General features: G+C 38.7%; 1 protein-coding gene across 18 annotated transcripts in view; it reads right to left on the bottom strand.

Annotated features, from left to right (window-relative positions):
* The window catches only part of eya1 (EYA transcriptional coactivator and phosphatase 1), an 85,206-nt gene that overhangs the window by 34,520 nt on the left and 35,207 nt on the right, over positions 1–15,479 (bottom strand). For 4 of the 18 annotated variants that reach the window (XM_061238407.1, XM_061238406.1, XM_061238411.1 and 1 more), the window contains 6 exons: positions 7,418–7,468; positions 5,586–5,713; positions 4,885–4,950; positions 3,268–3,345; positions 528–594; positions 11–156 (listed from right to left, as the gene is read on the bottom strand). In XM_061238407.1, the coding sequence (XP_061094391.1) occupies positions 11–156; positions 528–594; positions 3,268–3,345; positions 4,885–4,950; positions 5,586–5,709 (481 nt within the window). In that variant the 5' untranslated portion in view covers positions 5,710–5,713; positions 7,418–7,468. Of the gene's footprint in view, positions 1–10; positions 157–253; positions 302–527; positions 595–3,267; positions 3,346–4,884; positions 4,951–5,585; positions 5,714–7,417; positions 7,469–13,164; positions 13,659–14,471; positions 14,698–15,479 lie in introns of those variants that run through there. The other 14 variants (XM_061238404.1, XM_061238413.1, XM_061238412.1 and 11 more) reach the window with 12 other exon arrangements.

Below are 15,479 nucleotides of genomic sequence, written 5' to 3'. Positions count from 1 at the left end.
GTGTAATTACCATAGGCTGGAATTCCGTAGGGCTGGCCAGGCTGAGGGTACGATGCGTACGCAGAGGCCTGCTGCATGCCTGTGGTGTACTGCGTCTGTCCGTACGCAGCCATATTTTGGGATGAAGGAGTAGGAAGGATATGTGGATAAGGTCTGCTGTTTTAAAAATAGAAAGCGAGAGAAAAGGGAGCTTAAAAAAAAAACCCTACACTCATTTAGCGTTAAAAAGTAATTATCACGTTTGCTCACTGACAAATTCATTACGATTCTGCTACTTGATCAAAAAATACAGGACCAAGCTCTATAAAAAAAAGAAAAAGGACTTAAATCAAATCACCGATATACATTGCCAAAGAATAATAAAGTGCAAAAGAAATTTTTGCAAGATAATAATTACAACAGATTTTGAATATGCGAACTGCAGACATCCACACAAACAAAGCTGATCCTACAGAAGGATCTAATTAGAGCTCCAAATGAAGTCGGATGATGCTTATTTTCTTAAAGAAAAATAAAAGAAGTCTTACTTGGAAGGATAAATCTGTGGAGAGAACTGGTGAGTTTGTCTTGGGCTGAAGCCACTAGTTCCAATAGCTGAGGAGAGTAAAAAGAAAAAAAAGAAAGCACATATTTAAACATTAAAAAATAAGGTAAATATTATTTTTTGCCAACAGAATTTCTGGATTCCAAGGAAACAGCAATTACAATGCATTACTCTATTTATTTCTGTAACCTTACTTTAGGTTAAAAAAAAACGAAGAGCAATGATGAAGTAAAATAATCAGGTAAAAATATTCATTTTTCTGCTGACTTTGTATCTCTTCTAATACTTAAATGTACCATGGAAACCACTGATGAAAATGCACTATGGGAAAAGTGATTCATCACTGAGCCTATGCCCCTGTTCTCTCAAAGGCACCAACACTATGCAAGTGACAGCACTCATGAGAGATAACGACTTCAACATTATAAAACACAAAGTGTCATCATTGTATTTCACACTTCTAATAACATCTTAGCCACTTTCATTTGAAAACACATCTACTACTATACAAATACAACTGATGTGTCTGGAACCATATAAAAAAAGATAGCAATGTCTCTGTAAAAATTGCAACATGCAGTTATACATAATTATGATGTTCTTTTCTTTCCATGAAAAAGCTAATGTAAATGTAGGCCAGGTGAAACTTTGGAAGGCTATAGCTTTTAGTTAGCTTAGAAGGTATTCAGACACTTAATTACTTTCACGACAAGTGTAGCCTTATTTTTTTGTCTTTACAATACATTGAATGTCGTGATTAAGCAATCAATGAAACTCATTGACACATTTTATAGAAAATACCCATTTGTTTTTAATCAGTCATAATCATGGTGTAAATGATCATCCCATGTTTAAGTAGAAAACACTCAACAAGTACGTATCTGCGTGTGTCTATTTTAGTTAGGCCTCATTGTTAAAGGTAGTCATTATTTTGAGTACAACAGGTTCTCCCATTTCCAGAAAATTCTGTATTTGTGATTTGTGACAAAATTGTATTTAATATGTTTAACATGTACTGGACATGTGCAACATTTAACACGTGAATTGAAATGTCCAAAGAATATTAATGTGAAAATTAATTAATTAAGAACAAAGGGGTACTGTATAACAACATGTTATTGCACAAAATACCATAGAATACTGAGGCTATACAGTAGTTATTTTACTTCTCTGAAAGAAAATTCTAAAGGTAAATTCATAAATGTATTGAATAATGAAATATTAAATACAGCGCAGAAGGCAGGAAGAAGCTTTTACAACAATGTGAAGTGCCTAAAATTGTATTGGCAAGGTAAGTAATCCAGTAAAATGTGAAAAGGTAAGTGTATTTTGGATTCAGGCGCATTGAAGGAGAATGAGTCAGCTCTTCAGTATATGTGAAATTGGTCATGACAAGCACAGTGAGGATTTAGTTCTCTTTACAGAGCACACTATATTGTTAGCCCTAAGACATTATTGATATGGAACACTTTTCCCAACACATCAGCACCTGTGCCTTGAACATACATTTGGCCTTCTGCTTGGAGCAAACTTTTTCTTTCCCCAAAGTCAAAAGTGGTTTGAAATTACTATTTCTCATTAATACTGAGAAAGTGACAAGGCATAGTCATGATTTATGTGAGTCTAGCATTCACAGATCAAGTCTTTAGTTAGAAAATAAATGGAAAATAAAAGCAAATTAGCAGCATGTTAAGTTCTATTTTAAACTTTACTATGACTATTTTGTATACGCTACAAAAAGCCATGCTTGCGTAAAAGGTCACAAGAGGTTTCTTCGACATATAAATATATTTATATTGTGAATTAGGATGCATTATCTTTGCTTTTAGATCTAGTGTTTGTATCTGGGAGGCATGGGTTGCATGCAGGGTAATTACTCTGAAAGGATTACAAAAAAGAGTGTGAAGGCAAGGGGGAAGCCATGTCACTGGACCGGTGAGACCTGTCTCATATTATTTCTGATCATAATTCAGCCCAGTTGGCATGGGAACAGAGTCTCTCTCTCTCTCTCTCTCTCTCTCTCTCTCTCTCTCTCTGTCTCTATCGCTCTCTCTCTCTGTCTCTCCGACACACTCTCTCTCTTTTCTCAATTTCAATTTCAATATGCTTCATTGGCATGATATATTTTGCAATACATATTGCCAAAGCTTTATAATCAGTCTTAATAACAAAAACATTTAATAACAATATAAAAGTTAAAATATAGCAGAAATAGAATGTATACTAGTATTAGTAATGCTACTACTAATAATAATTATATTATATTATATAATAGCAAATATACATATATATATATATGTACAAATATACATGATATAATTAAAACAGATGTGCCTTTATTGGTGGGGGTTAGGGATCACTGCTGTCCCTCAGGCTGTGGCAGGTAGCTACATATTGTTGTCTCTCTCCCTCTCTCTGTCTCTCTCCCTCTCTATCTCTCTCTCCACCCCTCTCTCTCCCTCTCTCTGTCTCTCTCCCTCTCTATCTCTCTCTCCACCCCTCTCTCTCCCTCCCTATCTCTCCCTCCCTATCTCTCCCTCCCTCTCTCTCTCTCTCTCTCTCTCTCTCTCTCTCTCTCTCTCTCTCTCTCTCTCTCTCTCTCTCTCTCCCTCTCTCCCTCGATGTGTTAGCTGCAGAGACACTTCCTGGGCCCCTGCGTATCAGAGCAGGGTCTGTGAGCCCATCTCCTGCTGATCAATAGTGCAGCCGTGAGCAGCTCTCACCTGATCCTGAGAAGCTGTCTAGAGAGCCGTCGGCTGCCGAGGTGGCTATCTCACTGCTGCTCATTGGCTCTGTTTTAACTACGGACAGAAAGAGGCCACATCGTCATCACACACTGCTCCGGGGGCTGTCCTGTGTTTCAGGTCAAAAGTAGCTCCTCAAAGTTTGACTTTGTAGTGGGAGTTACTCATACACTTTATAAAATGCACATAAAGAATAACAGAGGGATGCTGCCACATCATGAATTTACTTTTAGTTAGTACTCCAAAAGTCAGTCATTGACATTTCTACATGACTAATAAGTTCATTTAGGATTATCGTCAAACAGCCAGAACAGTAGATAAAAGGTCCAATTAACAGTTAAGCCTTGCATTAGTATTGCATTTATCTATACAGAGTTGACTACAACTTATGAGTTTGACTGATGTCACTCTGTGCCTCTACAATGAAATAACCAGCATAAATAAGCATAATGTGATAAAACATTTTGTGATAGATTTTGCCCCAAGGTGTGACCAATGCTTCAAAACTCAAATTAAATGACAGGAAAGAGCTAGCTAATTCCATTTCCTGCAGGCAGGTGACTCATCTGCATTGTGACATCACCTCATTACTTCCCAATGACATTTTATGATAACTGATAAGTGTTATTGAGTGCTTACCGCAGGGTTATAGGTAGCATCAGGAAAAAATAGGCAAAAAGGGTCAGAGTCATTGAATGTGCCAATGTGTGCATTAATGTAGAACGCAATTAAACTGCTACAACAGTGTACACCACACTCAGATTTTACATAAACCATGGCTGCTGAACTAGACAAGATGAAAGAACAGGGACATGTTTACAGCTGTCTGACAAGTCAGGATCTTTGAAATAAATCCATTTCACCTCAGGAGAGGGATGTAAAATTCACAGTGTGGGTATGGAGTCATGCCCATTGAAATCCCTCATGGTGGAAGAAGCCATTCACTGTCATGTTTAACATGTTTCTACTATACTCGCTGTGCTGAGAAACACATGTTGAGTGGGACACACACCAGCATTTCTCTTTGAGTAGATCAGGAACACAGTGGTACAGGACATGCACAAACTAGAGCTCTCCAGCCTACATTCCACAAATACCCACTGCGCCTTCAAGATACAGCAATACATCAAATCTCAAAGCACATTACTCGTGCCCACATCTGAATCATTCATTAACGACAGTGTTGCTGCCAACCAATCTCAAACCATGCTTCGGACAGATTCAACAACACACAACAATTAATGCCAAAAATATTTATCCTCATAATGAAAGGCACAATAATTGAAGTAGGTATTTTTTTTATCACTGTAAAAACATTGGAATTCTTTATTCCAATCAACTGAAATTTCCTGTGAAGGCTATTTAATACAGAAGGTAATTGTGGTTTTAATAATAATTAATATGTTTAAGAATTGCATCAGATTAATTGCATCTGATTAAAGCTCATTGAAATCCTTTATTTCAAGGTTCCATATTTACAACCACTCCCTTACAAAGGAATAATAATAATAGTAATAATAATAATAATAATAATAATAATAATACATGAAAACACCAAGTATTGTCCTTTCATTGTATCACCAGAACTGCACAAACCTGCAGCGGTCTGTGAACTAGAACTTAACAACCAGTCAGCTGTGGTAAGCATAGTGATGTTATCACCTGGGAAAAAAGAACAGCAGAGTGGCAAAGGAGAATGACAATCTGCACCATTAGTTTTCTCTTTCAGATTTTTACAAATAAAACTAGCAACTACACTACAGCTACTGAGTTAAACATCACATGCCAACAGCACAGGGAGGAAAAACACATTCAGGAGTGGAATGAAACTTTAAGGACAGCAGAGGACCCGGACCTGAGGTCTCCCCGTCCCCATGTTTAGAAAATGGAGAAAAATAATCTGACGCATCATTTGATATGCCTGTGTTACTTCAGCTAGTTACAAAACCATTAGCATAGCTTTTTGGTATGTACGTCTACTCATTTCAGTGAAGATAAATATAGAAAAAAACTTTTAAATGTTATTTTGGATTAAGTACCTTACAAATTCCCTAAATCTTAATTAACATTAATTTTCAAACTGCTAGTTTTGTTTACAGAAAACACAGACATCAAGGTGGCACTGATTGTGACATAGTAATCCAACATTTCATTTAAAAATGAAAAAAAAACTAAACAAAAAAAAAAACACTACACCTCACCAGAATAAGAACAGAAGATTGTAAAATAAAAAAACATATTGCCATATATGAATGTGAAAGGAGGATAAATGCACAATAAGCCCCAGGGAAACGTACCTTCAGTGCCATTTGGTGTGATGGAATTATTATTGATATGTGAGTTGTCAAGGTTTGGACCATTCGGGGATTCGCTGCTTCCACTTACTCGGCTGTGCGGACTGGCTAGATCCTGCATTTCCATAGACCTGACGCGGAGTACAGACAATTTCACACTTCTCTCCAAAACAATTAAGGCAGGGTGGGAGGGGAGGGGGGGTACCCTGCCAGCACTTTGATATCAAAGTTACACAGACAAGCAACAGTTAACGCTAGCGTTTGTGCCAATTAAACGGCCCCTATGGCATTTACAGCCGCACAGCAGGAGAAGGAAACAGTGGATACACTGTAGAGTAAATTACTGAAATTAAAAGTAAAAAAAAACAACAACAGAAACTATTATAACAGGAAAACTATCCCTTACAGATAAGAAGCATCTGTGGAATGTTTTACAATTCCAAATGGTGAAAATAAAACAATAAATAATCATAAAATGCTTAGTGCCTGATAATCAGATAAAGTTCAGATACAACTCACAAAATTCAGAGTAAAAAGCACTGTTTATCCAAGTTCGATAAGATTACCACTGGTTTATTTAAGAAATTTGGTTTTACATGTAAATAACATGTAAATAACTAGAAACACATTTTAAAAATGTTTTACAGCTAAACATTCAAGTCCGGTTTTAAATTAAGCACAAAAAGTGTGTGAAATGACTTGCTCACACCACTCGATTTTGATTATTAAAAACCTTTGTGCTTTTGAAACGCTTTCCTGGTTGGTATCGTAAGCGGGTTGTAACGTGCGAGATACAAGCACAGTGCCTTAAGTAATGTCAGAGCTCATGCTTCAGCAAGGACAAATGAGGAATTCACCAGGCATTTGTTTGCTCTGGCAACCTCCTTAATTGTTTCTCTGTTTATACTGAAGGCCACTCCACTGAAAACATTATTTTATCTTCTCATCCGTGTGCTTTCTGGATTTTATTATGCATAGCAAATGGAAAAGAGATCAGGCCAATGTATACTGAAGGCAGAGCCACAAATTCAAACACACATTTGTCTTTGTTACAGCTCTCTGTGCATTATTGTGCTAATTAAATAAAGGGGACATTTAGCTCTTTGCTTTATCATACTGACTATTTCAATTAGACTGAAAACTCAAACTCAAACCGTTTCTGTTATCAATTACGTAAAGTGGCTTTAAAATGCATCGCATAGTACATGTTATATTTTGCTCCATCCACAAACATATTTTGATGTAATAAATCTTTTTTATACATCATATCATTTTACATACTTTACATACAATTTTTAATGACAATTTTCATTTTCATTTTGCCGTACTCCGATGGAAAAGTCAACTATTTTTGAAAGTTAATCTACAATATCAAATGTCAAAACATTCACTCGAGTTGCATTTAAGTTCTGTCTAAAAGTCATGAGACGCTCACACTATTGACTGAAGTCAGGCTGAAATCGCACATATGACCAGTGGACAAAACTATAGATTTGAGAGCTTTCCCTCATTTTCAGTCTCCTGACCCTGAGAAATCTAGGAGGTGTTTTCTTACTTTTCCCAGGAGAACTTCAATGTTTTTAATTTCTTTACAAACGCATTGTTACACCTATACTGAAACTAAAATATAATACTAAATTAGAGCAGTTACCTTTAACACAAGGTTACACGTAACATGATGATGTGGCTCTGCTTTATATTTTTGTATTCGTGATGGTAAAAAGGCAGTCCTTTGGTTGCGCTTGAGTGCAGAGTGTAGCTGATCAGTATTTAGCAATCAGAGTTCACATAGCTGTGCACAGTGCTGCTGGCAGGGATCAGAGGAGATCTCTTACCTGGAACTGGGTGGACCAGAATCATCTGAATCAGTCTGTGCTTTTTTTCACCTGCCAAGCAGAAAACAATATTACTCCTTGTTATTTCAGCTCGGTGTCACTGTCCAGACCCATCCGTGACACAATAGACATTGTCTGAGAAAACATTATTGTTGTTCCCTAGTAGAAGGAGGAGAGGGGGGACCCGGGGAACAGAGAGGCGCATTGTCTCTGGGTTAAACCCTCCACTGTCGTTTCCTCCTTCAGGTCTTCCCTCCTCCCCGAGCGAGGGGAGAGCAGCCAAATGACGGGAAGGTGATTCATCATTGGCCTACGACAGCTGCAAACTGGATTAGCCCTCCCCCAATCAACATGCAAAGCGGCTTAGCTAAGGTAAGCAGGAAAGGGGGGGGGCGGGGGGATGGTGGAGGTAGCTAGCCGCTGGAAAATGAACTTGTTGAACAGAAGCGACTGGAGCGTGACACCCCCAGCGTCTTCGGGCGGATCTTTCATCCGTGGGCTGACGCTATCTGAAATATATCTGCGCTCCCTTCTTCTCCCCTGCCCCGGAGAGCTGACAGTCTCTAAATGATGGGGGAGCCGTGCCCCATAGGCCGGCGTTAGCCTGGGGGCTTAAAGGACCCCGGCGGGGGGCTCAGACCGCTGGGAGCGGGGAGAGGGGCCGCATCTGGAGCCGGCCGGCCCGGTTGGCTTACGCACCCAGCCAGCGTGCGACAGAGCATCCCCGCACTATCGGACAGACTGGACATGAGAACACAGTAAACATATGGAGCCACATATGGTTCCTATGACGCCAAATGCCACTATTACTCTTTTCACCTGACAGTTACCGTTTGGACGTTCATCCCTGAGCTGTGCCTTACTTTTACTGAAAATAGCTCCCAGGAAATTCATTACAACAATGCATCGGACCTGTACAAAAAAAATACACCTTCAACACGAAAACGGACTAAATAAACAAAAGATGGACAAAGTCCTGCAAGCCACACATTTGAAAAAAGTCTGCAAATCCCTGCATGAATTTTTAATTGTTTCTGGCTCCTAGGTAACATGAGCCGTTTGGTCTTATGTGCTGTTTTTTTGTGAAGGCTCTGTATTTTGCACCGTGGTAAAGCCTTCATGAATATGGTTAAAGCTTCAATTCAAATTCACTTATTTCCCCCCTTGTCAAAAGGTAGTTCAACACACAATTCACCTCACTTATTTTATGTACATAGTCTCGGTTATTCATTTGAAAAAGTACACCTTCCATATTTGTGACAGACTAAAAGCGAGACAAACATGCGCAAAGTACGTCTCGGCGAATGGACATGTATTTTGTAATGTCACATGTCTGTGATGCAGGCTCTTCAGTGCTGCACTGAGCAGAGAGAGCCTATGGCCTGAAAACAGCAAACACACTGGCCTTTCCACAAACAGCCAGCAGGTGACACACACCCTACCCAAGGTGGGACTTAAAAGCAAAAACAAGCCCTTCTTCTGCGCCGCTGCATATTTATTGTTTTAAAAGAATCTGCATCGGGCATCTTTGATGTGCACTTGCATGGGACCTGAACCGCTGGGCTCTTTGATGGCCGCAGAACAAAGCCAGGTGAGATGGAGCGTTCAAAGTGTCATCAGGAAAGAAGCAAAACACTCTTCACCGGCTCCTGCTTGTTCATTGTTTCGCTTTACTTGTTCTAAGAAGCGCACATCTCCGTTAGAAGAGCCAGCCAGGCTTTTAGCGTTTATGAGCGCAGTATGCTGGTAGTCTGCAGGCCTTCATGCACACTAACAAAAGCACGTATTTATCTGTCTCGTGGATTTTATTTTAAAATAAAGGAGACCCAGCATGACCCTCAAATACATGTGTGATATACTACTTAATGGACAATAGCCAACAGAGCTACATATGTAAAAGTACATATCTAATTTATTTTTCCTTGATTCAAAAAATTATAAACTTGCCTTATTAATTTAATTTTCTTTAAAGCACATTTTAAAATACAACCTTTAGTAGGCTGTAAGATATATTTTTAAAAATGAAACCGTAACCAGACTAAAATGTATCTCCACGAGAGTGGTTCTGAATAGCTCAGTTTCTACCATCCTCTACCAGCCTCCTTCACCCGTGTTTTACGGCAGTTTAATTTTATAGGGCAGACAGCACATATTCCTTTGAGTTTTATAGATCATGCAAGCCATGTGCTGTGTGTTACTAGGTTTAAAAAACAACGCTTTAATCAAAATAACTTTAAAACAACTAATCCCCACTTAAGCTGGTCAGCTGAGTCCACATGGTGGCCCAGGAAAAATAAATCTACTCGCAAAGAATGTGGATGCAGACAACAATTGGACACAGATGTGAGAGGATTCGCTCGCAGTTTACAAAACGCTACACTCCACTCGTGTCTCTGTTACGTGGACATCCAAACGGACAACAAACGCCATGCCGGTCTCTTCTCTTCCCTCACAACAATGGGAGTTTGACAAAAATACGAACTGGCCTCACTGTTTCTGACTTCTCACATGGGTCATGTTACAATGCAACCGCTCGGCTTGTTCAGAAGAAAACGTGAATCAGCCACATCCATTAGAAATAGATAAAATTACTGAGCGTGAAAGCAATATTCAAAAGCATCATCTTCGCCTCCCTTTTAGTTAGGTGTAAAGCAATCAATACATCTTAACTTCACTGTTACACACTAAGATCCTGACTTTGCTTTAATTCATTTTGTAAATATTCAGCGATAAACTGTGTGCAAACTCTGTCCAAATAGCACTGAGCAAAAAAAAAAAAGCTCATATAACATATAATTTAACAGAAAATTATACAAACTTAAGAGAGTAAAGAATAACGACAATTTTGAATTTTCACTTTCTTTAATTAAAGGTGTAATTCTTCACAGATGTGCGGGTTGTTGATGTGCAATTTGTCTCTCTCATTTTGTTCAATCTGACATGGTGCTCCAGCAATCCACAGAATAGCTACATTAAATCTGTTAATACTGTGCTCTTCAACCCTCTAAATTATTTCCAGAAGGCAAGCTCACTTTGAGGGCCCATCAAACAAGATTTAAGGTAGACATTTTATCACATTCTCCCTACCGCAGAGCCACTCATTGGAAGAGGTAGAAATTAGGAAACCAAACAACAAATCCAGCAATAAAAAACAACTGGCCTGACTCGCCAGGAAACACATTTGTCCAACAACAAATTTTAACACGATTGTCATAAAATATTACAGTTAGTGTCTGGATTATCAAGATACTAATCAAACATGTATTTGGATATTACATCTGGAAGAGCACAATGATCACAAAATAAATAGGAAATACTAAAATATTCAATGAAACATGGTAACATCATATTATTAATTGTGGAAAATGATTTGCATTTTCAATAAAAATTGGAAAAGTGGATATGTCAAAATATTAAAACATTGGCTATTACTATTGCATGCTATTATACAAAAATGAATCATGTACTTTTATTTAATTTAATCATATTATTCAGACACCACAGATGTGATTGTTACTGAAATGTTAAATGCTAAAGTTAATGTCAAATGCAGTTACGTCCTGTGGCTTCAGCTCAACAGATTCCTCATTAGCCTATTTCAAAGTCAAATAAATAATCAATTACCAAAAAGCAGGTAAATAAGTGCCCTGAGTGGGGATTGTAACGATCATGTGGAATAAGCTCAGCCTTCATTTCCTCCTCTTTCTACAACACAGTCCAGAGACAAACAGCGGCGTGTTAACAGAATAACACCCCTCTGTATTTAGTAAACAGCTCACCTCCGTAATCACCGAGAATGGGCTTTGGTCGTCCATTTCCTATGTCTCTTTCTAATAAACAGCACAGAGTGGGCCAGGATCAATTAGCCCTCTGTGTCTTTCACCGGCCACACACACATACGGAAAGCATTGGGCCTTCTGCAAACAACGCAAGAGCCCGCATGGCAGCTTATCAAGGAGAGCTTAATTCACTCAAATGAAGGCCCTATTAAAACAAATACAGTGAGTAAACAACCTAAACCAGGCAACTCATTATCAGTTAATTAGATAAACAGGCTTATTGTGAAACAGAATGGAGGCAGCCAGGCTGAAGCTCGTGGTTTCGTTAGCACAGAATGGAAGAGTAAACGCCGCCCTGTGAATGCCGCTTCTCTACATTTACATCTTTTCTCTTCCTTTATTCTCTTTTATTCTGGATTGAAAAACGTCTCTTTTATTTACTAGGATCGACAGTGGCACGCGCACATTATGCTCTGTGCATTATGACAGAATTGTAATGAGGAAAAGGGCCCCACTTCCACTGTGGAATGCTAGATTCCTGATTAAACCACGGAGGAGCTCTTGGGTTTTGTGAAATTTGTGGAAAATATTTATATCATATTCAATTATCATTGTCATAATTTAGAATGAGTACCCTGCACTCTGAGCAAAAAAGCATGTCTAGTTAATTTTATTGCAGCTCTTTGAAAATGTTCAAATAAAAGGGTAAAATTTTCTTTATTTTGAACTAAGTTTTGTTTAATAGAAAATCCTTTTTTTTATTGAGCACTGAAGACTGTTATTTGATAATGGTTGGGCCTGGGCTTCGCAGAGCGTCTGTGTTCTGTGCATTCCACGCTGTAGCAGATGTCATTGGATGTCAAGCGCTTTCACTGCGCTGGTTGTGTTTATTCTGTCTGCTGAAAAGGGTCTCCAACGGGAACCACTGTGTTCTGCTCGCTGCATGGAACATGTAAACTTATTTGGTGTGGGGATATTCTTCACTACAAAATATTTACAAATGAACAATTTGGTACACCTGTTTTGTGCATTTTTTTCCCGGATCACAATAGGGCAGTTTAATAGTTTTTTCGTGACCTCATACAGTGTGTAAGTATGCGCGGAAGCCAGGTTACAAGGAAATGTTTGCTTCTAGGCCTGTGACAATTGTTCTATTGTCAGGAAATAGAAGGTTACGGTAAACAAAACAAACCGGCAGAGTGATAGACCTGGGTATATGCCTTGTGCTGTTGACACACTTATGAATCTCACTAGGTACAAACCATTGACGATAAAGAAATTAATGTCCTATCACTGCGAACAGTTCAAAATCATACTTTATGAAACTACATACTGTATTTACTGAAAATGTCCACTAACTGAATAATAATAAGTCCCATGAGTACAATAATTTATTCTTGCTAAAAGTACTATTTAAATGTATCTAATATGCCAAGTAGTATTATGAAGAATTGCAATTATGTTACTTTTGAACACTACCACTAACAATGATACTGTGCCAATATAATTTAGTTTATTTGGTAATTCATTGAACATTCATAATTACTTTCTCTGTCTCAAAAAATAACCCTGTTTTTAATTTTCATTACAAAGGGTATAACATGGACAATTCCAAATTTTCAATTATAAATGCCTTTGAGATTTTAATTTGAAACCCACTGAAAATATTTGAACATTTTACAAAAGTTAGAACTATGTTTCACTGTCAGTTTTTACATAGTTGACTAGGCTAATGACATGATAATATTGATGTTGATTGACGCATACACACATATCACTCTTTCACATCAGCTAAAAACACTGCAGTTTAGTCTGGAAAATAAAATCCTCTTTCATTCATAAGGTCTTCTGACAAACGTAAAAAAAATGCAGTCCGACAGGAAATTAACACGTTACACACTCCGGTTACAAAATAAGAGTATTAAAAGTGACACTCACTTTCAAAAAACGACTCAAAATAATACTCACAATTATTATCACGGCTGGATCCTCTTTACTTTTCCTTCTCTCCACCCTGTTCTAGTTGTCTTCTACAGTCTCTCTCTCTCCAGTTCGGAAATATCGCCAAGTGTTCAAAGAGTCTTTGTTTTGCGGTGGGCTCAAACATAAATTACGGATAAGCCAACTTTTTTCTTTTTCATTTTAGGTGTGAGAACCCGGAGAGTGGAGAGGAAGGAGAGCTGTCCGACCGCCGCTGCAGGCTGTGACTCGCGAGTGTCTGAGGAAGAGGGGGGCCGAGAGCGAGAGAGCGAGGGGGAAGCTGTTTGAAAGAGCAGGAGGCTGCCCCGCGCTGCTTCGCAGGAAGACTTGAGGCTGGAGAAGGCACTGGGGAACACAGTTCTCTCCGGCCCTCCGTGTGTCACTCACTCGGCTTAAAGCAACGCAGCCCCTTCCAGATCGTATCAGTGATCCTAAGACAATGAAAAGGCAGATCCTTCAACCATCACTGCTTGTCTGCACAATCCTGCGGTTCTGCTCACACACCCTGAGGGTACAGAATTTTACCCCCCCACCTCTCTCTCTCTCACTCCCTCCCTCTCTCTCTCTCTCTCTTTCTCCCCCTCCCCCCCTCCTCTCTGTTGTTTTTTGTTTTTACAGCGCAAACAGTAGTTTTTGTCTTCATTTGGCCTTACTGCTTTCAGTTTGACAAAGCAGCCCAGCTGATCTCATATAAAGTCATTAGGTAAATGATGGAGCCTCTTATAATGGGAGCAGACTGGCCTGTCTCACCAGCAGCCTAGTGGAAGCTCTCCATCAACAAGTAGCCAGCACTGCTGTTTGCAAGGTAACGAGTGCTTTCTGTCTGCTCTAGGTGACATTTCCTCATTCTGATGGCTTTAAAAAACACAATTGCTTAAAATATTTTTCAGTTTTCATGAAAGCTTTTACAATATTTGAATCAGTGTATTATTAAATTCACAGAGTGAAATGAACTATATCAGTAGAATATATTAATATCAAATCTGTGTAACTGAGACTTGAATTACGTGATAATATTTTTATGTATTCTCTTCAGGCATTTTTATATCATATTTTGTATGAAAAATGTATTTAATGTAACAAATGTATTGCCATTATCGATGACATGATAGGAATGAGTATGTAATGCTTTTAAAGATTATTTTAAAAGAATGAATGGGGGAAATAGGGAATATTGAAATAACATATAAAGTGGGGTACAGCAATCCAAAAGCAACTCACAGGTAATATAAAATACAAAAAGAATCCTGTCTCCATGATGTGTGTGTGTGTTTTGTATGTGGCAGTCACCTTACCTTTTGAACAATTCAGGAAGGCTCAGACTGGCAAAAGCAGGTACAGTATTGTGTTATTAGGTATCCGATTGCCCCATGTGTGTGTGCTGCTGTATATCCTTTCTTTGTAGTGCCCTGGGTAAAGTGAAGAATAGTTAGGAAAGGGGGCTACACAGGGGGGAAAAGTCGAGCACACACCTTGGGTTTCGTTTGGCTTGTGTGCTGTGGTGAAACTGTGGTGTATTCACAGGCCATATATGGGAGACCAGGTCCACATGAGCACAGCGCTGTAGGGCTTGTGTGAGAAGGTGACATAAATAGACCGTGCAGCACTTTTCCTAATCTAAGTGCACTGTTGTATTGAGAAAGCAACACTGAAAATAATCAGCCCTCCCTCGCTACGCCTGTACCAACAGGTAAACCAGAAGTTTCACATTTCCAATTCGGAAAATGAAGTATATTACATTTTGAAGAGGTTCCTGATAACTCAATTGACTAATAAATGCTCCGGGATTCTCAAGTAACTATTTGTAATAGCTGAGGGGTATAAATGCCGATTGAGTTATTGCAATTTACTCTCGCTCATTGACCAGCTGTATAAAATTAACTCTCAATGTAATTTTGCAAGTGAGTTATTTTGAAATTGCACAGTATAATTACGCTGAATTGTTTATGTCTCATGCTAAACTCTCATATTTTTTTCTGCGTGCTCAGTCATCTACAGTAAGCCATGGTATATGTTTTGAATCAGATTTAGATGCTAGCGTCAGAGGAGCTGGCAGTTTTTGTTTGGTATAATTGCAATACTTCAAATGCAAAATGAATGCTTCTCAGGCGCTGCAGTAAAAATTCAACTCCTAACTCCCCCAAAGCAAAACCTGCCACTGAAACAGTCTCAGACTTGCAAGAACTTGTTACACTATATCTCCAAAGAATCAGAATCATATGGGTCAAGATCCTGAAAACATTAATATATCAAAGCTAAATGACTCAGATGTATTTTCATACATGTCCTGGTGTGGCTTTGTG

The sequence above is a fragment of the Conger conger genome, chromosome 4 (genome assembly GCF_963514075.1).
Source record: "Conger conger chromosome 4, fConCon1.1, whole genome shotgun sequence".
Taxonomy (NCBI): Eukaryota; Metazoa; Chordata; class Actinopteri; order Anguilliformes; family Congridae; genus Conger; species Conger conger.
The sequence above is the reverse complement of the archived record's forward strand: the minus strand, read 5'-3'. Positions and strand labels throughout refer to the sequence as shown.